This window comes from Crocodylus siamensis, chromosome 8 (genome assembly GCF_052110815.1).
Source record: "Crocodylus siamensis isolate JL-2025a chromosome 8, ASM5211081v1, whole genome shotgun sequence".
Taxonomy (NCBI): Eukaryota; Metazoa; Chordata; order Crocodylia; family Crocodylidae; genus Crocodylus; species Crocodylus siamensis.
This window is the reverse complement of record NC_143402.1, coordinates 25441812-25469245: the sequence shown is the minus strand read 5'-3', so window position 1 is coordinate 25469245 and position 27434 is coordinate 25441812. Positions and strand designations below refer to the sequence as shown.

Genomic DNA, 27434 nt, shown 5'->3' with positions numbered 1-27434 from the left:
TAGCCTAAAGGAGTGGACTGCAATAGCACATGCATTCTGTGCTGAGACACAATATTCTGGTAGGTATCAAAATGACCTTTAGGTAGAAATCCTGTGGTGGCTTGATTTGGAAATGTTCTAGTGACTCTTTGATACTCCCCTCCCTGTTTCAATTCACTGACACTAGTCTTTTCCTTAAACCAACTGAACTTTCATCTCATTAAAACCAAGCTTCCTAATCCCAAAACATGCAGCCTCTCATATGTAACCTTGCTTTCTGACTATGATCAATAGGGCCTGTATTTTAACACCCAGCACTCATTAATATTTCCTGCAGACTGTCAAATGAGTAGCAAGTAAAGTAGGAAGTCTCCCAGATGTTTGAAAGAAAAAATGGAATTATTCATTGCTTACTAACGTCAAATGCTAATGTGAGAAAAGCATCCTTGAAGAGAACCTTGGCTAAAATTCATTAGTGTGATATGGAATCACCCCTTTTAATTATACGTTTTTGAAAATGTGTTTATTAAGCCTTATTCTGATCTGCGTTATAGCAGGTGTTACTGAGGCGAGTGCATTTAATTCACTGGAATTGTTCCTGATTTATGCTGATGCAAGTCAGAACAGAGTCACGCCCATAGCCTTGGCACTGTAGTGTTCTATCCTTTTGTCAAGCTTTTTCAAATCCAACAGATGAAAAAAACTGTGGCAGCCTGAATTTCAAGACCACATCACTGAATGCAGTAGGTTATCACCAAAAATCCCCACCAAAAAACCCACAACCAACCCAGGTTCCTGAGGACAATTTTGTCTGGGTTATCTTAAGCCTAGGAAGTACACAAGCTACAAAGTAATTTCTTCTGTATCTCCACAGAATATGTTTGCTGAGCGCTTAAGATGGCTATTAATGATGCATTTTGACATAGGTTTTAATTATTTTATTGTGTCACTGTACTGTATTTACCATAATGTCATCATGGTGCATCGAGCACAAATAGGTTTAAAATCTACTAATTCCAAAATGATTGTAAATCTTGTTTTTTCTAAAAGAATGATTGAGTTTTAAACTATTGCTTGTTCTAGAGCGGATCCTGAGCTAGTAAGTCTCTAAGGGATGGTTACTCCCCAGGGCATGAATGCATGATTAAGCTAAATGTATTCCATAAATGCCTTGATGACATTAAACTAAATTTTTTAAAGAACAGATGGAGAAAGTTAATAAATATTTCATTCTATAATATAAAATTCACTTCTATATTCACAACTTCAGGGATCCTTAGCTTCAGAGATATCAATAAGTCTGATGGATTTCTTTCTGCATTCTTGTACTTCTGCCCTGGCGTCTCTTATGGGATCATCATTTCTGCATGCTTGAATTGTTTTATGGGATCAGTGAAAGGCAAGTGACTGTAAATCTTGACCTCTTCTGCTCCTAGATTATATACTTTTTTCTTTGTGGCCATAAGTGTTCGGCTCAACACTGAATGGATAATTAAGTGACAAAAAATATCCAGTGAGACAATTTATAGTGAGAAATAATCACTTGAAGAACTGATGGGACACAAGCATAACCCTAACAGATATCATTAAAAAACACTTTAACATTGACAAATAAACCATTTAAATATTTGTGTATTTCCAAATGGCATGAAACATCTTTTCACTTAAAAAATACAAACTATACTGTTTATAGCCATCCTATTGAAACAAAATTTCCATTAATGGGAATCAGTGTGAATTTTATTAAGTGAGAACTACAGACTGAGCCTGTTATTCATATGAAAAGAGAAATCTTTACATGTTGGAATTACAAATGCTCATTCTATGCGTGCCATGGATCTTGTAAAAAAGTAATCAGAACTTGCTCCGTTGGTTGCCATCAAAGGACAAGAAATGCCATACTTGAGAAATATCTGAGAAAGAGTAATAAACATTTTTATACCTCCAACAAATTTCACTGCATTCTACAACAGATTTACATCACATTATTAACTAACTACATCTAGTCAATGGCCTGGCATATAACTCAAAGATATGTTTAATTCAAACCATGGCAGTCACAAATAAAGCAGAAATTGTGAAAAGTTTGATTCAAATATTATGCAAATCAACTAAGCAGGCAAGAGCCTGCCACAAGCTACTTAAAGCACTGAGCTCACTAAAAGAAAACACATAGTGACAGGACCAAATCTTATAGTTTCTCATGTATTTTTTACAAATCTTCTTGTACAGTACAAATAGAAACTACTTTGCCCTTAGGATTGAGACAGTCTTGCCTGCAGTGTACTACAATTAGCATGCGCTACTGTAATGAAAGCCTCTGTACACATATTCACACTTGAGTACTCAAGCACTTATTTACACTTATACTGTATGTAATGTATCTGGGATTGCCTGTTATTCTGCATTTGTACCTAGCACAATAGGGTCCCATTTTGGTAGGCCCATAGGCACCATCACATCAAACAGATTATTATAATATTGTTGTTCCCATTCCCTTCACCTAGCCCTGTCAATTTGTCTGTCCTTAGATTGTTAAATTCTCAGGGCAAGGACCATCTTGAGGATTTGGAAAACATGTAGCACACAGTGGAAACTATTGTATATACAATAATCAAGTGATTTATTTCCTGTGAAATAACAGCTCTATTCCCTTATTTAAACTTGGGTAGATGCACCTTTGTGTTTGCAGGACTGAGACCTTAAATGAGAAGGGAAAAAAGTGCATCTCCTGGCATTGTGTAATAGCTGTCCTTTAAATGTCAATTAAAGTTAACTTAGAAAAAATCGTGCTTAATTGGTTTTCACAAATAGAGCTTAGAATGTGTATCATCACAGCCAGATTTGATTACCTTTAATCAAGAAACAAGGGTGCTAGGAATAACTTCACATCCCAATCTCTGAATATTTATAAATATTGAGACCAACAGGCAGGTTGTAGATATGCACAGCCTATTAAAAATAATATCTCATTGATTGAAGTAAAATGGACCAGGCCTGCAAAATCTGGGTCTGAATTCAAACAAAAATGGATTCAACTTGGTATCCAGGCATTGGTCTTTCCAATTAGAGGCAGATCAAGGAAGTCCATATGAACTTTTACACAGTATAAATATTTGGGGTGTGGGTTTAGATTCAGGACCATCTTTTTTTAAATGACTGGTTTTGTATTTTTGCAGTGTTCTTTCCTTGACTTTATTCAACAGTGACTCTTGATCAAGCACATAACCTGACAAAATATGACTACAAAAATTGTCTAATCTCCAAAATTGATGTGACCAAATTTCCAGACAGCATTAAAAGATTTTATCAGAACACATCTTAACTCTACAGATTATTTTTACTCCAGTGCTTTCAGAATGCTTTGGCCAACAAGGTAAAAGAGAAGTCCTGAAATTAAAACCAAGGGAACCCCCGCTGCAGCAAACATAAATGACCATCCATAATACACATTCACAAGGGTGTCCTCCATGCATTTTTCACTTCTTTCTAGAAGTATGTATTTCTGCAGATCAGCTGCAAGCTCCTTCCATATCACAAACAGAAATACGAGCAGGAAAAACAAACCTCCTAGGAAAAAAGACAAATATCAATTATTTTCAGAGTGTGACTAGCAGATAAAATTTCAAATTAAAATATTGTTTATGGATCTGTACTGACCATATGAAAGTATTTAATTTTTAGAAGTTTGCTTGTCATTTAATCAAATACACTGCTTGAGTAAGAAAAATTGGCCCCTGCACCTTTGAAAAGATACAGCAAGGTTTGTAAAGTGTTTCTTTCATTTGCTACAGAGTAAAACTTTAACTGAGCTGCTTTTATATTTATATAGTACATTTACAACAAACATAAATTACAATAAATGATTTAAAATTGATTCAAAAGGAACATTGACAAAAAACAGAATTTTGATGATTCAGACCATGCTTGCAGGGTTCCTAATAACAGGTTATTGGTGGTCATCATTAATTAGAAAATTGTTCTTGGAATAACAGCTACCTGGTCTGAGTTCTCTCTCATTGGGTGAAGTTGAATGCTCAGTGAAAGCTTCATCTGTGCAGGTGGTCTGCATGAATGATAAGTGTTTTCCCATTTTGTTTTCACCCACTGGAATTAACTGCAAGGATCCCAGTAACTTTAATGGAACCAGAATCAGGGCTCAGTTGTGAATATGGATGAATTTCACAATATTTGCCTAAAATTTGGCTAACCATTCCTTGATTCAATTTTGCTTCCATAGCTATGTTTGTTTGATATGAGTAAGAAAGGAATATGGACACAGTTAAAAACAGGTAGTTTTTTATATCTTCATGTCTTAAAAAAAAAGTATCAAACAATCCAGTTGGAATCAGTATTGCAAAAGGGCAAAAACATGCAAGAGATTTGTCTCTGCTGGTGGTGAGATTTACTTTGCATATAGTGCTGTAAACTGCAGTTACTTCCCAGGGTTGACAGAACAAGCACAAAAGCTGTAGCAGCTCCTGCAGTGTGTTTGTCATAGATTATGTTTTCTTTTTTTAAACTAAGCCTTGTAACAAAGTATCAAAACTTAAAGTGGTATGTATAGAAGATAGTATTTTATAGAGAAATAAAACCTAAAAGGGTAGAAAAGGCATCCAAGTTATGGCATAATCACCTCAGGTTTTAATAATACAACAATAAATCATTTCTAATGAGAAGCTGCGAATTCTAGTTATGATACAATTTTGGATGTATTACTGTATCCTCAAAGAGTACCCTGATAATCTTCCTCTACAGCCAGGTGGAAAAAGAGAGATTTAGCTCACAGTTAGTTTGAGACACTGGATTAATCTAGAGTTAAGCTTTGATATCAAGCCAAGAATAGATTTTTGAAGCTAGGTTCCTGTTTTATGCAACAAAACTCTTACAAGGTGCATTCATGATATTTTGATCCCAAATAGCAGGCATTTCTTAAAACCTAGTAATTTCGTTTAGATCTCAGCATTTATCAGGTCAACTGTTACAATGAGATTTCAGTCAAATCTGAAATACAATCAAAAGTCACCTCCAGGATCTGCCACCCTCCACCCCCAAAATGCATCATGTTCTAAGGTCTGGCCCATCTATGAAATAGATTAATTCAGTGGAGGTGAGGAAAAGAAACCTGTTCCTTTCTCATATAAAAACTTACTACAAAAAAAGTACTACTTATTGTCTTACTTCTAGTACAGACAAAGTCAACGGTTCATCTTAGGTCAAGCAGTCCATAATGCCAGAGTGATCAAAGCACACAAGTTTCTGTAGTAAGGAGTACCCATGGGAGTGATGTGGCTAGCATCATGCCTCACTGACTTAAGTACCCTGCCTGAATGGTGAGATAGCCATTTACAACTTGGTTGACAAATGGTGGCCTTCAGGACAGGTTTGGAGCAAGTTTCAAATTCACACTGCTGAATCTGAAGTAAGACACCCGGACCCATAGAATGAGTGAGACATGGCCACTGCACCTCTAATACAGTCATCCCTGTTAAGGTCAACACATTAATCATAATCCTTCAAGATTATGGAAGATAAATCATGAATCTTAAATACCTTCTATAACCCCAAAAGTATAGTTTGGTAACTGGAGGTAGGTGTTGCATTTTTAATGGTAACCACTATATTAGTTAAAATTAAATAAAGAAGTGTAATAATCTAGGCTGTAGTTTTTTTAAGTAATAGAACAATTTCACATTTGAATTGGTTTAATTCACAAGTCACTGTAAAATTTTACTTGGCTATTAACAGCTTCTGTTCAGTTTAGTTCCTTGTAACTTTTAAATATGACAGCTTCTAAACTTATTTACTTTTTGCAGGTTCTAAAGCAGAGTTGTCCAGAGCACAGGGCTGGTCTATAGGCTGGATCAGGCCTAAATACCCCACCTCCTCCACCCACATGCCTGATCCAGCACAGGTGGCACCTGCCTGGACTGGTCTGGGGCTGGCTCCAGTGGGCAGCACAGATGGCATAGCCTGGGACTCCCCAGGTGAGCACCATGGGCGCTGCAGCCAGGGCCCCAGCCTAGGCAGACGCTGCCAGTGGCATAGGCCAGGACTGGCCTGAGCAATCACTGTAGCCTGAAACAACCTAAGCATGTCCTGTGCTCTGCATATAGAGATGGCCTGGGCCAGCAAAGGGGACAGCACCAGGAGCCAGATTATGAGGCTGTGAGAGACAGACCCATAAAACATGTGTTTCACTGTAAAGCAAAACTTCAACTTCAGGAAGCAGCTAAAGCTGTCATTAACTATTTTTGCTTCAGGAGGGCATATGCAAAGGCCTAATTCAGGGAAGCATTTCTATATATGCTTAAATACATCCTTATTCAGGAAAACTCTTAAGTATTCTCAGTTGGAAGCCTATGCCTCAGTGCTTTCCTGAATTGCAGCCTAACAGCATCCCATGCAAAAATATATAGGCTTTATAATATTCTGAAGTAAATTCCAACTATGCTGTATATGTACACGACAGCTAAAAGGCCTGTTTTGTTTTACTGTAAGAAACAAGCCATCTCTCCAGTACCCTAAAATTTGTCATCTAATTTTAACAACGGAAAATTCGTTGACCCTGTGAGCATACTGCATATCCCAGTAAGAGATATGTATATGTATATAATTTAACCTTAATAAAAAAAAAAAGACCCTGGGACTGGCACTCAAGAAACTGAAGCCGTAAGTTCATTAGAACTTTTGGTAACATTTAAAGGTGTCACAAATACATATTTTATATGCAATTTGAGAGTTGTATACTTAAAATACCAATTATTCTGCTATAAGAAAGTTGCTGCATATAAATTGTCAGACATTCTTCACATAATGCAATATATTGATAAGAATATAATTAAGTCTTTATCGCTAATGTAATTTAAAATTAAATTAATTAGATAGCAACTGAACCTCGATAAGTGGCTTTCTTAGGATCAATTTATATTTCATTAGCATATAATACCTGTATTAATGGACTGAAATAAAAAAAATGTCCCCGATGGGCAGAGGACAGTAATATGATAACATACTTATTTAGAACTGCCTTTTATCCACTGGTTCTTTAAATTTTTTACAACCACTCTTTAGGGATAATCTTCATCCCTTAACTATAAAGGTAAAAAGGAATAAATGGCATTCGATGGTGAGGTAAGGTGATTTGAAAGGCCGACAACGAGAGGAATGGAATCCAACATTCAGGTTCTCAGAGTGTTAAGGAGTCGGAAAATGGTGCCTTAGTTTTCAGGAGGAAAGTCACCAGATCTCAACACCTAATGTTTTATTATTAAATGTACTGGAGATGATAGCTCCAAAACAATATGGGAATCTATATTAAGAACAAATTTCACACACTGTGAGGATGACAAAAATGTAACAACAGCCATATATCTTCTGAGGTAGAGGATAGTCCTTGAAATTCAGTTTCAGTAATGAGAAAACAGAATAAAGAGGATAGGTAATACAGGAAAACAGAGATGGACACACAGAAAACTAGAGATGGCTAAAATTTGGGAGGCAAATTTTTCCTAAAGTATGCATATATTAGTTGACTGAAAATATTTGCACATTTATATCAAATTCTTTTGGCTGAAAAACCCAAAGAAAAAAGTTTCATGAAAGTAAATATTTCATTTTGCCTATAAACAAAATGTTTTGGCAGTTTGATTTTTAAATAATCATTTCTTCTTTAATTTTACCTCTAAAGTTAATTAATTTTAAGAGTTTTGTTTGCATTGAAATATTGGGGGGAAGGAAGGACTTATGTTTGGGGGGGAACATTTTGACCCCAAATTTAATCTTTCTGGATCAACCTGCTAACTGAAAACGCAGGCTTTTGCTCAGCCTTCAAGGAAATTATGTTGGAGTCAACACGCCTCCTTCAAGGCAATGGCAGAGGAAATAGAAGGGTCACGGGGAAATTGAATTCTTAAGATTTTAACTACAGAAATTAAACAGGGATGAAAAAATTGATCAGACTTCTGACATTTCTACAGCTATAATGCTATAAAATGTCATTCTGGGTCATGCTAAGGAAGTACTACAGAGTTTGTTTGGCTTCAGCTTTGTGCTAATACTTAGAAGTGAAGGGACAGGGTGACAGCATGCACTAGTAAGAGAATACTGAACAAGACAGAAACTTCCTCTTTAAGGGTATAGTAGTGTTGTCTTGGCTGTTGTGTGTTGGGTTCTGGTAAGTGTTAGTGACAGGCTTGTCAAATGAAACAATCTATACATTCCTCTTAACAGCTCTGTGGTTTCTGCTGGCTGGAAAATTAGCAGAGTGATCTCTTTCTTTCTCTCTCTTTCCCCCTCTGCCTCTATTCATTAGGTTGGTATGGAAAAAATTAACTGTGAAACTCAGTCTCAATGCTGATGAGGTCAATGGCATCTTCTGGGGAGGGGCTAATTGCAAGAAAATTGAACTGTGGTATTAAATCTTCTTCTCTGTACACTAGTGACACCATCTAGGGGCGAACTACAAGACAACTAACCTCTGACTCTCAATCTTCCCACTCCAAAGGATAGTAGCACCTTAATTGTGAGTAAATTGAAGTCTAGCTCTGTCTCTTTCTTTTGCTCTCTCTCTCTTGCTTTATATGACACCTTTGTAGCAGCTAATTGTAGGAACAGGTGAATGAACTCAATCTTTAATGCTTATTCCCTGGAAGCTAAAGAGTTCTAATATAGTTTGCAAATTATAGGAAAACTGAATTTTAACTATTAGTGTCTCATTCACTTTCTGGACTAGAAGCCTCCTAAAGTTACTAATAAGAAAACAGAATGCCATCCTTTCCATAAATGCTAGCTTGTATAACATAGGAAGTAACTGGAGATTGGCAGAGTATAGAATTCATATTTCAGAAAAATCAACTGGAGCAGAGAACACAGAGAAATCCATAGATAGAATTGACTTAGCTTTTATCTTTCATATTGTAAGCAACTAGCATTAAAGAGATGATTAATCTGAGCATATACAAGCATGTATACCCCTGAAACATCCTGCTCATTAGTTGCCATTAAAATTATCCTACTACGTTAACACATTCCTCTTTATTACATATTGGTCATCAGAAAGGTCTGATCTTATAATATCCAGATTTTAGTTGGCATTGGTGTAAAACAGCACCACGCTGGAATCCTACCATAATATTAGTAATACTGTACAATAACATTCTTATGTAAATGGCAACAGAAGAATATAGATGGTATGGGATTTTATGTATTTTTGTTTTCTATTTTAGAGACAGCTGGCAATTACCCCCCATGTTCAGGCTGTTACCTCTTTCCATTGCATGTCCTGGGCCTTTTCTTTAAGACATTCTCAGAATTCCCTTTTTGCTTTTTCTGTTCCCTCAAACTGTTTTTTTGCCTCTACTCCACACAGCAGTTAGATTCCAAGTCACTTTTTCACTTCACAAAATAAAATGAAATTGATTGCAATGGTTTAGGATCAGTCCTATAGGGAAAATTCTTACCATTAAACTTGCTTGCTAAAATACCCCTACTATACAAACAGAAGGGGCACAGACACAGCAGGGTGAAATTAATGTGAAAAGTCTAATAACGTTTTCTGAAAATATTTTGCAACATTCATTCAGCTCTACTAGTGACACAATAATTATAATTAATTATATTTTCATCTGACTATTGAAACAAGTGACAATTAGTCACCAGTTAATTTCTTTTTTCTAATAGGAAGCCTTAAAATGAACTATAGCAAGCCACGCATGAAGAAAGATGATGCTCTGGTTAGCTTTTCATGGGTTTCAGTCACTTTTGGAAGCAGGTTGGCAAGAACAACCGTTAAATTAGAGAACAATATCTACAAATGAAACTAGCAATAAATGTCAAGCAGTATCCGGTTCTATCTACCAAGTTACCCTGCAGAATAAATCAAACAAGATGAGTTGGTTTTACTGAAGGACCTCTCAGGAATACCACCCACAAAGCACTAGATTTGTTATAGTAGATGGTAAGCTATCCGACTTGCCCTCTGAAGGTACAGTAAATGAGAGTGGTTGACGAGAAAACCTAGAAGAATCCAATGCATTGAATTCAATTTCCTCTGCCCCTGTGATGGAGGAACACAGAGGTTACTGGTACCAATCTCATGATTTAAAGATAGGGGCCTCATCTTCAGTGCCAGTGCTATCCTCAAGGAAAAGCAGCCAAGTGACCTTTAAGATCGGTCTGACAACACCTGATGCAAAATGATTACTTTCAGTTTTACAGTTGATGGCGATTAAACTGAAAGCATTTTTACCTAGTTGTAAGAGGCAGAAAAGAATGAAGACTGGAACAATTTGTAGTATAAATCTAAATAGATCAATAATAAACGCACATGGTAAGCGATCTACTTTCCGAGAGAAATTTAGGAAAATCTGACTACCAATAAATGTGGTTGGCAGCACATTTATACTTCAGGTAGACTCAGAACCTTTCCATAAGAAACTTTACACATATTACCTAAGCCTCAAAACAGCTCCCTGATGTAGGAAAATGTGACCAGAGTAAACAAACACAAGGAGGTTAAGGGCTTAATAATTAGGGCTGCGTGAGGCTTCAGTAGCCGATTCAATTCAGAGGAGATTTGGCCCTATTCAACAGCCAGATCCGAATCAAATCAGGAGACCCATTAAAAGCTCTGAATCAAATTGGAAGCCTTTAAATCAAATTGGGCAGGTGGAGCCAAGGCTGCAGTCTAGGTTGGCTAGCCCCAGCCACAGCCTGAAGTACAGCCCTACCTCTACCCACCCCACAGAGCGCAGTGGAGCAGGGAGTATGGGGGGGGGCTGCAGCCACCCTAAAATTCCCTATAGCCCCTGCCACCATCCCCTCTCCAATCAGGGTGCATGCGCCTGCCACCATGCCCTGACACTGCTTGCCCAGGAGGCATGGGGAGGCTGGACCAGCTTCCACTGCTGCCCACCACTTGTCTGAGGCAGCGCAGCAGCACTGTCCCATGCCTGGGGCTGGGCTAGCGGCAGGAGGGCATAGCCCCTGCTTGTGGCACCTTCCGCCTAGAGTGGTCCATGCCTTTATCACACCCCTGCTGCCTCTGCCCTGGCTGGGAAAGTGGCAGCAGGACATAGCCCCTCCTCCCAGCTCTGCTCCACTTGCATCCCGCACCCCTCTCCCACCCGCCTCAGCTTGACAAGCGGTGGCAGGATGGAGCCCCCACTCCCAGAGCCTTCCATCACCCATCTGGAGTGCAGCCCAGCCCAGCCCACATAGATCCAGGGACATATGCCCACTCCCATGCCCACTCTCATGCCCTCCTGGACCAGTGGTGTACAGCACCGCTCAGTGGCAGGAGCCCCCCTCCCCAAGTCGCATGTTACCCTGGCCTAGCTGGGCAGTTTGTTCCAGCCCCAGTCCCTCCCTCACTGTGAGGGTGTTGATCTGTCCTCTCATGCCCCTTCCCTCCCCCCTCTGCCCACCACAGACTTAGCAGCTGGAGGCACCGGTGTCCAGCTTGGTCAAGGACTGCTGCCTATAGTCTATGGCCAAATCTCTGAACTGGTGCTGAATCTTCAGATCTGAATCAGCTGAATCGAATTGGTACAGTGATTCGAATCACCAAATCAAATCACTGTCCCTCCAAATCAGCCGAATCTGAATCGAATTCTTCCCGCTTCGCATGGGTCTATTAATAATGTCTTGCTATAGGACACCTAGTGAATCAGTGGCAGAGACGGAACTAAGGAGTCCCAAGCCCTAGCTGGAAAATATAATCACTGGACAACACTCTCTCTTGATGAAGTGTAAATGTTTTCATACTTATTAAAAGAGAAAGCATTTTGTGAAGAAGGTTAATTAAAACTGACCTACAGGCCATGATTAGAAGGTAAGTTTCCTATTGTATGATTGGATGACAGAATTTTGTCCAGAGGAAAATAGATGGATAAGAAGTCAAACCATCTGTGGTCTGTTGTTCCTACTGAATGGCAGGGTTGCAAAATATTTTCAGAAAGGATTATATTTAATAAAAATAAAGGAAATAGCTACAGAGGGACATATTCCAAAGAGTTCAGAGATTCAATTTCAGTAAGAACCCAGAAGTTTGATGCTTATCAAAAATTAACTGATGAACCTTTGGAGTAAACTTTGCTGGAAGTATGACCAGAATGATCATTTTGCAAGGTTTTCAAATCTTTCTGCTTTCTGTTTAAAATTGAAAAATGTTGTGATAAGTCACTTTGTAGGAAAGACACTTAATCAGAATGGCTCCCAAAGTACTGAATTAGTTTAATGCTATGGTTAATAACAATGATTGCTGCTTAAATGGGACATTCTATTCAACTGCTGCACCTTTGGCTAATGCCAAGGGATTCTGTAATGTATAACCAAGGTATTTTAAAAATCATGAAATTCTCTCTCCTGATCTTTTTTAAAAAAAGAGTGGTCAAAAAAAAATACCAGGGATAAGTTTTACTGTGATTTTTTTCTATCTACAATATTTTATTTTATTTCGGCTCTGAAAACAATGACAGATTTCATAGTCTGTTTTTGATCATCTTTAATGGGAGTGTTCATGTACTTCAATCTATACACATGCTTATATTTCTTGATGAGTTGGGGCATAAGTAGAATAACCAGAGTGTACAGTTTACAAAAATTATCTGTTTGTCTTGATCTTATGAAAAGTATTATAATTAAGTGTATAGGTGGGTTAACTTAAGGGGGCTATTCATATCCATAGAGCATGACTGTTGACTAAATGTTTGCAGAAGAGACCCTATAGCAGTACTTCTCCCAGCCCCTCATTAAAATGTGCGAGAGAAAAAGAGTTAACCTGAAGCAAACTTCTAATATCAAACTCTGTAAAATATTCAAAGTATGGTTACATGTTTTTGTTATGATGAATTGGGTGCTACTGTCAAACTTTATTTAAGATAAACTGCAGCTTCCACTCCTAAAAACAAGCACATTACTGTCAAAAATAAAAGGCACTTGTAGACAGAAATGTGTAGTTAATTGTTGTTTTGTGAACGGGTGTGTGTGTGCGTGCATCTGTGAAAGGGACACAAAAAAATCTGGAGAAACTAAAAGAAAAGGCAAAGGAGGCACAAGATATGGCCTGAATAAGCACTGAAAATATACCCTTACTTCAGAGAATAAGCACAGCCATTACATCTCCATGGGGCATAGGGCTTAGCAAAAACACTCCATCCTTGAGAGAAAAGAGACTTGGGGAACAACAAACAAAATACTGCATTATTTTTAAGTTTGGGTCAAAGATTTAAATTACTTGTATACATTTTTCTAACTAAATCATTCTCAAAACAAAAAGAGAGAGAGAGAGAGAGAAAAGCCCCAAATGTTATAAATCCTGGTGCTATCAATAATTCAGTAATTACGAGTGTTACGGTGGAAGATGAATAGACAAATATTTCAGCTTATTTTCCTGATGCGATGACACTTTCTCATTTTATTTGAGCGCCTCCAAGTTTTTTTTTTCATTTAGAATGCATATGATAGCCCAAGTACTGATTTCTACCCAGTGCTAAAAGAAACAGTACAAATGAGAAGACCAAATTGCTGAAGTGGGGCCCAGCTAATCACAGTACAAGATGCTATGGTCATAGACTGTAGCTAGGTTTAGGGGTCTGCCCCTACACTGCATAGCAGGATCTGAATCTAATAGAAGAGGAAAAAAATCTCTGAAAGAAAGAATCTTTTTATGGCTAAATAATAGTATCTTTCCAAAGGTTGACTAAGCATAAAAGTTCACTTTTGCATTGCAGGGAAAAACAGTTTATTCAAAGTCAGCCCTTAAATTTATTGCACATATAAATTTACCAGAGCTCGTATCCTTCTGCTGTAGTGTCTCATTATTAGTGTTCCTACCCTTTTCATGCACACACGCACGCGCACACAAAGAAAGATTTGGTCTCAGCACTCCAGGCACTAGTATATCCAATTACCATGACTTGGCAGCTTACCAGATGTGATGAGGAATCCGCCTCCTACTTTATAAAATCTAGCATTGACAAAGGGCACACCACACACCAACAGGAATCCTCCCACCAGACTGGCAGCAACAGCTACCATGATAAATGCAGTCCAGAAGCCTCTGTACACTGTACAATCGAAAAGAATAGAATTATAGGAAAGGAAAAATCAACCCACATAATCAGATCAGTTTTCAGAAGTCTGTGAAACTGAAGCATGTAACTCCAATTTCAGTGACAATAAAAATAATAACCTTGCTGTAATGAATACCAGGATTATGAACCATTTTAAAAATATTTTTTAGACTTACTGAGCTGTTGTTCATGTTCAAAAGAAATGTGTCTGGCATGTTACTAACTCCCTTGAGTGCCACTGAATAAGTATAGTATATCCAGCACTTGCAGGTTTAGGTTTTGTGTCATGATACCTCATGCCATAAGAAATGGGGCTGGACTAAATACCAGAGCTCTGATAAGTGGGTCATGAAGGCATGGCATAAAACAGTTTTACTTGTGAGGACAACACATACTGCTTGGTAGAAGTTTTGCGAGAGAGCAGAGTTTGGGGTAGGAAAGAAAGAATGAAAACTAATCATAAGGACAAACATATAATTGTGTCTTCTTTTCTTTCCCCTTAAATAATGCTTGTTGAAAGTGTTGGATTCATAGTCCTGAATAATGTAGTCTTTTATGAAATTATAAAGCAGGCTATCCCCTCCTCAGTGCCCCTGCTGCTTCCTAGATGATCCAAGATGGATCATAAGTAGGGAAGGGATTTAACATCTTTGGCATCTTGAGTCTTGGATTTTCTACTGCTACCAAAGACCAGACAGGCTATTTGTATGTTAGGGACATGTTACAGGATGGGGTCCTCAAGGACAGCCATGATCTCCTAAGCCCCTTGACTGTGTCAATTTGGCCCAATGGGCACCCTCAGTTCTCACCCGCCACGTCTTTGATGGAAAATATAAAAATAGGGAGGCTGCCTTTAAGTCCTCTTAGACACGATTTGATGGACTCTCTGAACCCAGTGGGTTCCTGGACCCCTTGGGGGTCTCATTCCACAGTGGGTGTTTCAGAGCACCCTAGCCTTATGGGCTAGATGCATGGCTCCAACCTCCCCTTTACCATGCCCCAAGCCTTGCAGATGGTACTGGTGTTGTTTTGCCTAGGCCTCATTATAATTTGGCCCCTTGTCCACACTGGACTTTCCACAGCCCTGTCTCTGCACTCCTCAGCGCCAGGGTCGGTGCACCGCAAAATGCCATGCCCTCTCTGGCACCAGGGTCTGTGCCCCCAAGTGAGGCCTCCTCCTTCCCCAAATAGCATCACCCAAACCACCGGTCTTATAAAACGGCAAACAAAACGTAAGGCCCTGGCCTATAACATAACATAAGCTACATAAGGTGTGCTTAGCCCCTCTACTTTACCTGGAGCAGAACCCAGTTAGGCCTTCTCCCTCCACTTACTCCACAAGGGCTCCTTCTTTCTTGGCCACCAGCAGAGAACTGCCTCCTAGTCCCCATCGTGGGGTTTATATGGGCCCAGGACCCTGCCCCTTCCGGCCAGCTGACCAGGTGCAGATGCAGGCTAATTTCTGCATTAGCTGGTTGCCATGGCACCTGTCTGGCTCTTTGGGCTCTTCCCAGGCAGTTTCTGCTCTTTGAGGAGCAGGCATCTAAGTGCCCTGTGACAGGCACTTTCCAACTACTCAGAATCAAATTCAGATAACTAACCTATTTCACTGAGCAACCAACAACTTTTGTTCAAGTACCGTATAGCAGGTATTCTTTAAGCAGAACAGTTCCGAAGTGTCCCACTATCCATTTTCCTGAGCTATCCTGTCCCCTTTTGCTATCAGCTTTCACTCTGTGCGTTTTTTCTCTGAAGTAGCAATTACAAAGAGTTGAATCAAGCATGAAAAAATGGGTAATTCTCTAACAATTCACATTTGAAAGAAAAATGTTACAAAGCAAACATATTTTACTCATTTTTAAATCAACCTGACATGGAATCCACTTAGTAAAAGATAAGAATCTTGAGCATTTAAAGAAACCCACAATCCTTATGCCTAATAGCACATCACCTTCCTATCACAGAGCCAAACACTTCCCTTACTTAATAAGCTACTGATTTGGGTATAGCCAACAGCAAATGTAGCTCCTTGTGCATCCTCCAGCTTTCTATTATTTTAACATACATTTGCTTGAAATAAAATGATAATAATGTGTACTGAATTAGTACCATCTTGCTGCAGGTCTCAAATGTGTTAGAGGAGTGCTTCCCTAACTTTTCCTCAGCATGACCCCATTTATGGCCCCATTTCCTCAGCATGACCCCATTTCCTCATCATGGCCCCTCACTCCCAAGCCACCACTCCCCAACCTTGCAACCCAATCCACTGATGTTGCGACCCCATTTAGGGTTGCGACCCACAGTTTGGGAATTGCTGCTTTAGAGTCAGTTAATGTAGCCTAAGTACCACCAGTGAGGAAAGCATACTCACCCCAATTTTGTAGATGAGGATTAAACTAAATTGAGGACCTGATCCTGCCACCCTTACTCACAGTGGGTACATCTACACATTCATTAATGTGTTGTGATTACACAGCATTACATTTAGTACCTGTAATTATGTACTAAACTTAATGTGTCATAATCGGCACTACTGTGCTTTAGCACCAGCACACACTGTTTTGTGACACTAATGCACAGTAAATTAATTCTACTACACGTTAGCACATTAACATGAGTTTTGCCTGCTGCATTAATGCTCAGTAGAATTAGTCTACTGCACTTGAAGCGTCTTGTGTAGATGCAGCCACTGATCTGTATTTTAAATCTGGGTACAAATGAACAAATAGTAAAGGTTATCTCAATAGGCAGTTGCCCAGTAATGGATTGGATGCTAAACTTGAGTAAAAACTGTACAGGTATAACTTTCAATCCATGCAGAGAAGAACATGTCTACTCAGGAGTCATCACTGCATTATCTACAACCCAACATAAGGCACAATCTTGCATCCCCTAGGGCAAGTAAAATTCTCTTTGCAGATCAGAGACTAGAGAACACAGTTTATAGTTAAGGATATTCCTTGGTCTGACAGCTTTTTTGCTCAGCCATGGCACTTTAAGCAGTAACAGTTTTGCAGACCTCAGTCCAAGCAAAGATTCCTGAGAGGCAGCTGAGGAGTTTGTTTCATAGCAAGGACTGACAAACAGGGACAGATGGCTTGAGGGCCCTGTACTTAGTACAGAAAAATTAGCTTGTTCATTAGCAAGATCATTCAGAAACTAGAACCCAAGACTTTTTCTTGTAAGAATTAAAAAAGAAAAAGGCTGCTTAGCCTGGATAGTGTTTGTTAGAAAGAGCCTGTGCTGGAGCCAGAAATGAGCTGTTCATTTACTGTCACAGACGCATCATATCCATTTTACTGCAGTGTGCTCCCTAGGGCAGAAATCTTACATAGCAGAGGGGGAAAAAAGGCAGCTACTCTCACTCAAATGCTCTTTCTGACAAATATATTTTTTTAAATTAGTTCCCCATTATAAAAAAGGTATTGCTAAAGGCTAAAGAAAAGGTCAAGATGTTTGTTTGTACTCCGTGCCTGCCCTGGGTCCCCAGAGGCAAAGCAGAGTGATACACACTATTTAAAGAAATCAATTAATTTCAAAAACAAGATCATTGAATTAATTCTGTCTTCTGCCACCAATTGAGCAAATTAAAATTCCAAACGGCAGCTGATTCATTACAGACCTCCAAAAATATATGGAGACATAAATAAAAGGAAACCAGTGGGGGGGATCTATTCAAATTTGTTGGTATAACTGAGAGTTTGGGCTCTTTTTTTGGTGACTGATTCATTTGCCTTTCCTAATGTGGTTCTTTTAAGAAATGTCTATATTGCTTTTTCTTTGAAGAAAAGAACAATAAATCAACATGATAGCGCCCTTGGCGCTAAGGCAGGCACTGTGCAAAGCATCAGGCCTAGGCTGGTAAACGCTGTATTCAGATATAGGGGAATAAGGCTCTTGTTACACAAAAGGCAAAACAGACAGGGTTGGTATCCTGGGCAAAACCTGCAGGGGAGTGGGGAAGTGCCAAAGGAACACAGGTTCTGGGAACCAGGTGTGTGGGGAGGTGTGATCTGCCCATCCCAGCTGTTACTCTTACAGCAGCAGCACAGCATCCAGGTACCCAGTTGCTTCTGCAAGAGCAACACTAATATGGCTGCTTTTGCTGCCATGGCATAGACTTCATGGGGGTAGCAAATTATTCTGACATCTTTGCTCACCCATCCCTAGACTTGCCACTACTGTCTTGCTTGGGGGAATCAAGGACATGCTTTCTCTTGCAGCCACAACTCCCTAGTTTTAGGGAGCGACAATGCTCTGCTCAAGATACTTCCCACTGATAGTAAACAGATGTAGGGTATGCAATGAGCAGATGGAGCCCTGGCTCTGGGTTCACACCAGCTAGCCCAAAGGGTTGTTCTATACCCTTTTAGGAAGAGAAGTGTATTGGAATATGTGCAAAATAAATGAATAAATAAAAGAGACAGGGAAAAAGAGCAAAGTGATTTTCAGTTTACACTTATTTATTAAGATCCATAAAAAGCAAAGTGTCTACCAATAGGAGAAAGATCTAGAGATGTAGAAAGCTGGCCTCATTTATGATGAAAGCTCAGAGTGAATACTGAGGACTTCCTGAGATGATCTACCCTGAAATGAGCATGGAACAATACTGCCCAGTTATTAAACCTAGGACTAAACTATAATCAGCCTTGTGCTCTCTGCTTGCTAGCTGTCCTAAATTAAATTACTCCAGTCTTTTCCAGAGAGCAGGTTACAGCCCCCCGGATGTCCTCAGCCACCTACTCTGGCCAGTGTGGTAGATCCATGGCTCCTCCTTATCCTCTCTGCTTCCTTCTTGGCCACCTGACCACAGGGAGGATCATTGGACAAGTAGTTCCTGCTCTTCCTGCAAGGGCCAAGAAGCCTAATCTGAGCCGGGCCAAGAAAAAGCATTACATGGTAGCGTAACTAGTCCAGGCCATCCAGTAAATTACAGTACAGTGGCACACATCTCCATGTACCATTAACTCTGTGGAAAGATAATGTGAATATGACTAGTTAGAGACTAACCTGCAGTTGCATCGTAGGAAGGATGTGGAACAGGTCCAAGAGCAATAGGCATAGGAAACAGGTAGCCATGCATGCAGAACTTGGGGTGTGGTTGGTTAGCTGAAAAAGACGATCAAACAGCTTTTTGCTTTTATTTTATGGAAATACAACCACTAATATTTCGATAAACACAGCTAGTACTGCAAAACCCACAAAAACACCAGGTGGAGTCAGAGGAAGTGGAATAAAGTATATTTCCAATCTGTTCTAAATGCAAAGAGTGCAAATGTGTTCTAAATGCAAATCCTTCAAAAACAAACTAGAGCCAGACAAAAATCTGGAACTGTTTGTATTGAGACCTCTTCCCCGACTGGGGCTTGTTATTGGCTTTTTGTTTTCCTCCCAGATACAGTACGTGCTAAACCACCTGAAAAGGACTATTAGATCTACCTGCAGTCCAACAGTTTCAGTTTGTGGGAAAAGAAAGCACAATTACAATAGAAGTGTCCCATCAATATTAATACAACTGAGGTTTATCATGATTCATGGTAATAGAATGAATGTTAAATGAATTAATTAATGATTAGCCACTTATTTAAATATGTTCCCCAGCTCAATGAACACTTTGTGTTAGATGGACATTAGTTCTTGCTAAACTGACTGTGAAATACCTATTGAATTAATTATTACATCCACAAGAGCAGCAAATTAATTTGCCATGATCAATCCTATTATAATAAATACCTAAAGTAGTCATACAGATTTGCCAGTTATTTAACAATGGCTTTCTACTAAAAGCATTTTAGTTGGTGGTTTGTACCCACATTTTGCTTCAGGCAAGGTCAGATAACTTAGTATCTAATTATCTTATATGGCAATAGATCTGGCCCTCAGGGCATTTTTTACCAAAATTCCCTTTATTTTAAAAATATAAAACAGGTCTTGTAATTACTAACTGCATAAGGCTTGTTAGTGTACCAACCTGTATAGCAGTCTACAATGAACAGTAATCATCTGACATAATGATCATTTTGGGTTGAAGGTTTACTTTGAGATCCTGACAGAAGTACATGGTGAACTTATGACAAAGTTCCTATGAGAAGATCACACTTTGCAGTCACTTCATTAAACATGTTTTAGAGAGGGACCTTACCAATTCGGAAAATACTAGCTGCCTATAAGCAATGAGTAACTCTAGTGTCTATAGGTTGGTTGTGGTGATGGTTGTTTTACTCTATGTAGCTTTTTAATACAGACCAGTTCCATTTTCTATGATGTTATTACACAAAGTGCATGCCTCACTCTAACGCAGCACCCCTGAGAGTTATACTGCTATTCTGGGAGCACTGTTTGGTATATCTCAGTGATATTCCCTGAGGATTGCCCTTGGATGAGGAAAGTCACCAAAATGGCAGACCCAAGTTACCATAAAACATGTCCTACCTGAATACATATTCTTTAATGAAGCAGGTTTATGAATGATAATTAACTGTATGACTAGGAACCCTCTATAAATCTGGATATAAAACGAGATTTTTAAAAGATAATTTAGTGCTTATCTTATTCTTTTTGAGGCTCAGTAAACTATGATCCTATCCTTATCCACTGAACTGTATGGCAGAATCAGGGCCACACCAATACAAGTACCCCCCAACCAATGCTTTTTAGCCACCTCTATTTTTTTAAGAGAAAAAATGGCTCCTACAAGATTGCAAAAGACCATCTGAGAGCAAATTTATGACTTAAAAGGAGCACAGAAAGAGAGGTCCTCCTCAGGTTAGGTTTTCACCACCTGTAATTTAAAAAGGGACAGATGCATCTTTTGAAAAGTAAAATAAACGTAGCAAAAGCTAGCTTCTCATCAGAGAGGGATGTCTTCACCAAGTTGCAACTCAGATTGGATATTTATAGATTAATTATGACCCAGTAAAATGATATAATCTGATGGTTCATAATGGCAGTACCGACAAACTCCAGCTACAACAACATGCTGAGAAGAACATGCTAAAGCCAATGTTAGATCTAGCCCATTAAAATATTTTCAGACCAAGCTGGAAACCATATCAGGATCACTCACTGAACCAGAAGTTCCATATGGTCTCCTCATAATCCTTGCCGAAGAACCAACATCTCCAAAAGAAACCTTCATGATGAAATGTGAGAATTTCTTTTCTGGTCTCACCCCAGACTTCAACCTGCAAAGAATAGAAGCACAAGGCATGTAGTGAATATCAGCTTGTATTCACTGCATGCAACAGGGAATTTACTTTTATTTTGGTTCAGTGACTGATTTTGGTTCAGTGACTGGGCTAGCAAAGTTCTCTCTTAGTTTATTTCCAGCTGTGGGGAGAAATTTTTGTTATTTGTTGTTTCTTTTGCACTGCTAAGATGACAAACAAGAGTAAGTAATCAGCATCTTGAATGGATTGCCTTAACACAGACACCCAACTCTGTAGTGTCCTGTATCCTTCAAGCTTTTACATGCTGCTTTCTGAATTTCCTAAGTGAATCATTTCCACAGATCTCTGAGTAAGCAGGATGTGGGCCCAATCTGGCAGCTATTGTGTAGCCAAAACTACAACCAGCCTTATAACTCTCAGTGACCCCCTCTTTAAGTGGATCAGTGCTTTCCTAAAATCACACAACCCTTGCATATCAATTCTGCCATGGAATCTTTACCCCTATCCACAGAGCCAGGCAACTAGGCCCAGCAACAGCAGCTCACCATCTCCCAGCCCAATACACCATTATAGTTTTATAGTTTCATAGTTTCTAGGGTCGGAAGGGACCTGAGCAGATCATCGAGTCCGACTCCCTGCCATGGCAGGGAAGAGTACTGGGGTCAAACGACCCCAGCAAGGTGTTCATCCAGCCTCCTCTTAAATACCCCCACAGTAGGAGCCAGCACCACTTCTCTTGGAAGTTGGTTCCAGATCCTAGCCGCCCTGACTGTGAAGTAGCGCCTCCTGATATCTAGCCTAAATCTACCCTCTGCCAGCTTGTGACTGTTATTCCTGGTCACTCCTGGTAGTACTCGGGGGAACAGGGACTCCCCCAATGCCTGCTGGTCCCCTCTGACTAGTTTGTAGCAGGCCACTAGATCACCTCTCAGCCTTCTCTTGTGGAGGCTGAACAGGTTCCCGTAGCCTCTCCTTGTAGGGCCTGCCCTGCTGCCCCCTGATCATGCGAGTGGCCCTCCTCTGGACCCTCTCCATGTTGTCCACGTCCCTCTTGAAGTGCGGCGCCCAGACCTGGATGCAGTACTCCAACCGCGGCCTGACCAGCGCCGCATAGAGGGGGAGGATCACCTCCTTGGACCTGCTTGAGATGCATCTATGTATGCATGCCAAGGTGCGGTTGGCCTTCCTGACTGCATCCCTACACTGCCGGCCCGTGTTCATCTTGGCATCTTGACTCCAAGATCCTTTTCTGCCTCTGTACTGATGAGAAGGGAGTTCCCCAGCCTGTAGGTATGGTGCCAGTTGTTCCTCCCCATGTGCATCACCTTGCACTTGTCAGTGTTGAATCCCATCCTATTCTCATTCGCCCACCCCTGTAACCTGTCTAGGTCCAATTGCAGCCTATTCCTCCCTTCTAGCGTGCCCACATCCCCCCACATCTTAGTGTCATCAGCAAATTTGAACAGGGTGCTATTTACCCCCTCGTCCAAGTCACTGATGATGTTGAACAGTGCAGGCCCAAGGACCGAGCCCTGGGGGACCCCACCACCCACATCCCTCCAAGTCAAAAATGACCCATCCACCACCACTCTTTGGGTGCAGCCCTTCAGCCAGTTGGCGACCCATTTGACTGTGTGGATGTCGACACCACAGCCCCCCAGTTTCTTAAGGAGACCTGGGTGAGAGACAGTATCAAAGGTCTTCCGAAAGTCCAGGAAGACTATGTTCACTGCTACCCCTGCATATAAGGATTTGGTGATCTGGTCGTAGAAGACCACCAGGTTGGTCTGGAATGAATCCGTGTTGGTTGCCCCTAAGCATAATCTCCCCTGGTGGCCCCTCGTGGATATGTGCCAGAATAATTTTTCTCAAAAAGCTTGCCCAGGATCGAGGTAAGACTAACTGGCCTATAGTTTCCCGGGTCCTCCTTCTTCCCCTTTTTGAAGATGGGGACCACGTTGGCCCTCTTCCAATCCTCTGGGACCACACCAGAGCACCACAAGTGCTCGTAAAGCCATGCCAGGGGTCCTGCAATGACCTCATCCAATTCCCTCAGTACTCTGGGTGGAGATCGTCTGGACCAGCTGATTTGAATACATCCAGTCCTTCCAGAAGTTCCCTGACTAGTTCCTCACTAACCCTTGGCCTAGGTGCGCCTCCCCTGGGGCCTGAGGGGGGCCCAGTGTGGGGGGTGACTGTTCTGGTCCCTGCTCAGGAAAATGGAGGCAAAGAAATCGTTAAATACGTTGGCTTTGTCATCTGGTGTGATGACCAAATTTCCTAGCATGTCCTGTCCATTACCCAGAAACTTCTTTTTGCCCCTATGTATTTAAAAAAGGACTTCTTGTTGTCCTTGATCCAGGAAGCTAGTCCCAATTCCATCTCCGCCTTGGCCTTCCTGACTGTCCCCCTGCATCCCCAAGCAACTGCAGTATAATCCTCCCTGGTGATGGCCCCTCCCTTCCATTGAGTGTGCGCCTCCCTTTTAGCTAGGAGACATTCCCGGATGCTTTTGGTGAGCCATGGGGACTTTTGCACCCTTCTGCCACCTTTGATCCGTGTTGGGATTACCTCCCTTTGGGCTTGCAGGATCATCTCCTTAAGGAGCGACCGCTCTTCTTGGACACCTGGCTCCCCTCCCCTCTGGGACCTCAGTGCTTCCCTGCCTATTCTCCTTAGCTCATGGAAGTCCTCCCTTCTGAAATCTATGGCTGCTCCCTTTCTGTAGGGCTTTGCCACCTTGTGGTGGATGGTGAATTCCAGTAGGCGATGATCATTGTCGCCCAGGTGGTCGAGCATCCTCAGCTCCCTCACCAGATCGTCACCCGTGGCCAGCACCAGGTCCAACAAGGCGTCTCCCCTGGTGGGGCTGTGTACCTCCTGCGTTAGATGGAGGTCCTGCATTCTGGCTAGGAACCTATGTGAGCAGGTCAGACCTGGCTGAGTGCTCTTTCCAGCAGATGTCTGGAAAGTTCATGTCCCCCATGATGACCACATCCTTTGTCCTAACTACCTCCATGAGCTGACTTAAGAATTCCTGGTCTAGCTCTTCCCCTTGGTTGAGAGGTCTGTAGTAGACCCCCACTGTTAAGTCTCTTTCCCCTTGACTGCCTTGTAGTCTAACCCAGAGCACTTCCGTGTGCCCCTCCTCTGACTCTTTGCTAATTGACAAGGATGTGTATTCCTCCTTAATGTAGAGCACCACGCCCCCACCTTTCCTGCCTGTCCTATCCCCCCTGTACACTCTATAGCCCTTGATATTCACCACCCAGTCATGCGTTGGGTCCCACCACGTTTCAGTGATCCCCACTATGTCTGGGTTGGTGTCAGCTAGCAGGAGGGTAAGTTCTTGTTTCCCATACTACAAGCATTTGTGTAGAGGCATTTGAGGCCTCCTGTGGATGTGTGCACTGACCCCCTACTTTCAGCATTGCCCTGGCCCCTGTTGCTTACCTGTGTATATGTTCCCAAAATGAGGAGACCGATATATAAAAAGAGTAACTCCACTCTGAACTAACCTTTTTCCATTCATTTTCTCACCAGTCTTTTTGCAGAGGATCCCTGGTTACCAACTGTGAACCCCCAGGGTTCTTCAGAACATGGTTTGTAGTGAACTAGATGATCCAGAAAGGTTTGACCCAACCCTTCTCTCTCTCTGTTTCTTTGCTGAATGCAAAAAGGTTAGCTCAGGTAGGAGTTACTCTTTTTATATATCGGTCTCCTCATTTTGGGAATATTAGCATCTTGATGCATTTTGCCTCATCCACTGCCATGTGTACAAAGGTTATTCAAAGCACAAAGTCATTTCAAAGGCTATTTCAAGAGTGGAAATATCCCAACTGTTCTGCTGTGAAAATAATTAGAGCTGTAATTAAATCAATTGTTCTCATGCACAGTTTGATAAAGAAGCACTATTACTGTTGTAGAACTTGACTGGGTGAAGTGTGGAGCAGCTCTTAGAAAGCATTCAAGGGACTTGAAGTGTTCTATATCTCACTGGATAAATCCACCTGGCTTCAACGGAGAGAAAGAGTGATGGGGCTCAGTTAAGCAGAGTTATACAAGTGTCCTAAACCCTCCAGGACTTAAACACCAAAAGACCAAGTACAGCTTGTATTAATTTGGCAAGAGACACTCTCCCCCTTGAAAAGCTGTTGCTTTCAGACTAGGTCTGAACCTAACTCTGACAACAGAGAAGCTGCACAACAACATCAAATGGGCAACTGATTACTTGCTAAATCTGCACTTTCATTTGGCCACCAGCTGGCCAATAACCAAGACTCTCAATGGCTAAAGTCTGCCTGTTACAAAGGGACGAGCAAGGAAAAATATAAACTGCAGCCTAGGGCATGGAGCAACAATTCAATTACAAAGACACTGCATAGAATAAAAGCAAAAACCTCAAGGGCAAGAGTTAAAGTTGTTCCTACTCCCAACTGGCATTTTTCAGGATCCCTCTGAATGTGTCATGTGCAAACAGTTGGCCTAACAACATATGTGAAATGTCTGAGAGATTTGTTTTATTTAATGCAGTACATCAGTGTTTGCCTTGTAATCCTTTCACTTTAAATACAACAGAGTATATTTTTTTTAAATAAGCTATAGGAAAGAGAACGTCATTTCATTTCCTAAGTGAAAAAAAATCTGAACTGCACTTTTATGCCTGTTAAAGTTTTACAGTCTGCCATCTTCTGAGTCTTATTGTGCTGTTTTATACAAAGATTATTTGTCTGCTGGGAAGTCATCTTTCTATCATCATTTTGCTTCTTGAGATAGACAGTCATTTGGAAATCTGACTCATACAGCCAGCAAGCTATTCTGTATTATGAAATCCTCAAGCTATGGAAGATGCTTATTGCTAACCTCATGAAGTTTTCCACAAGTGAATCACATAACATAAAAATCAAATATAATTGGATTGAACTTTGAAGTAAAGAAAAGTCTGCATAACAAAAGAATACAGCATTTCTGAAAATTGTTAATAAAACCATACATGGGGACTGGAAGAAAAATGTTTGAGAAGAATTTAGTTTCATGAAGCTGATTCAACTGTTATTCCATAGAGCTTAATAAGAAATTAAATATTTCACCACAAGTAAATTCAGCTAAAACTCAAGGTTTCAAAGAGATCTGTACCTGAACCATATTAGAATATACCAATAAACTATCAATTTTAATTATTCAAAATGCAATAAAATGCTGCACAATACTGCAAAAATTAAACAATGATCCCTGATATCAAAAATCCTATATTTTTCTTAAAGACAAATTTTGAAACCACTTAGCCATCTCACCATAAATAAGTAAACAGACAGAATGAGGTCTTATGTACTTTAAGCCACGTATTTTGTGTTCCCTTCACTTGACTATCTGTGTTAGAGACACTTGAGATTTAACTGATCAGAAAGATCTACATATTAAATATAAAATATTAGTCATATGCAGAAATGAAAGAAAAAAACTTTAATGATGATGACATCAGGAAATAAATGCCTTTAGAAGCAAATGTTGTAAGAGAATAAATCTATTATATCTTAAATTTCAACTTTGTGTCCCATGTCTATCACAATTTCATAAAGGTTTCTCCTCGGGGCTCCTTATGTATTCTTTAAATCACGTCTTTGTTAGTAGCATAAAATATGGAGGTCCTGGTTCCTGCTTCATAGACTGAGTTTTTATGCACTGAATGTGTTAACGATCACATATTAAAAAACTAACAGCACCACCAGTTACATTATTTTCTGTGGCAGATTTAACATTTTTATGGAATTTTGAAAGCATGTTTTTCTTGCAGAATATCACAAAACTACTTGCTTTTACCTCCTCAGTCTGAAGAGTGTTATTTCCAGGTTCAAAGATACCACATGTCTCTGTAGCTAGCAGCCAATAATCTGTTCCAAAAGATATGAGAAACAGTAGAACACCAATCCCACCAAGGATTCCTGCTATAAAAGCTGCTATCCCAACCTTCATGGTAGAAGTAGCAGGTTTGAAACTTGGAAAAGAATTAAAACACTGAAGTGCCCAGAGACACTGAAAGGAGGGGTATGAGGAGCAGGTGCTATTTTTGGACTGAGATAAGCATCTTTTTCATGACTGGTGTGAGTTTCACAGGGCACTGGGAAAAGGACTAATAAAAGCAGATGACCTGGTACAACCAAACAGCTGTGGCATTAAAGAAACATGACAAATAGCTATAGAGATACAGTAT

At 40.4% G+C, this 27434-nt stretch overlaps 1 protein-coding gene across 2 annotated transcripts; it reads right to left on the bottom strand.

The window, feature by feature from the left end:
- Positions 1-1697: 1697 nt before the first annotated feature.
- LOC149858234 (transmembrane protein 182-like) lies at positions 1698-27253 on the bottom strand. Of its 2 annotated transcripts, XM_090061229.1 has the most exons (5): positions 27044-27253; positions 21121-21238; positions 19065-19163; positions 13911-14048; positions 1698-3549 (listed from the first exon to the last, which is right to left on the bottom strand). In XM_090061229.1, exons 1-5 carry the CDS (start codon positions 27194-27196, stop codon positions 3320-3322), a joined length of 738 nt encoding a protein of 245 aa, XP_089917355.1. In that variant the 5' UTR covers positions 27197-27253; the 3' UTR covers positions 1698-3319. The 2 variants fall into 2 exon arrangements, with proteins under 2 accessions (XP_089917355.1, XP_089917356.1); XM_090061230.1 differs by lacking the exon at positions 19065-19163.
- Between the last annotated feature and the right edge of the window lie 181 nt (positions 27254-27434).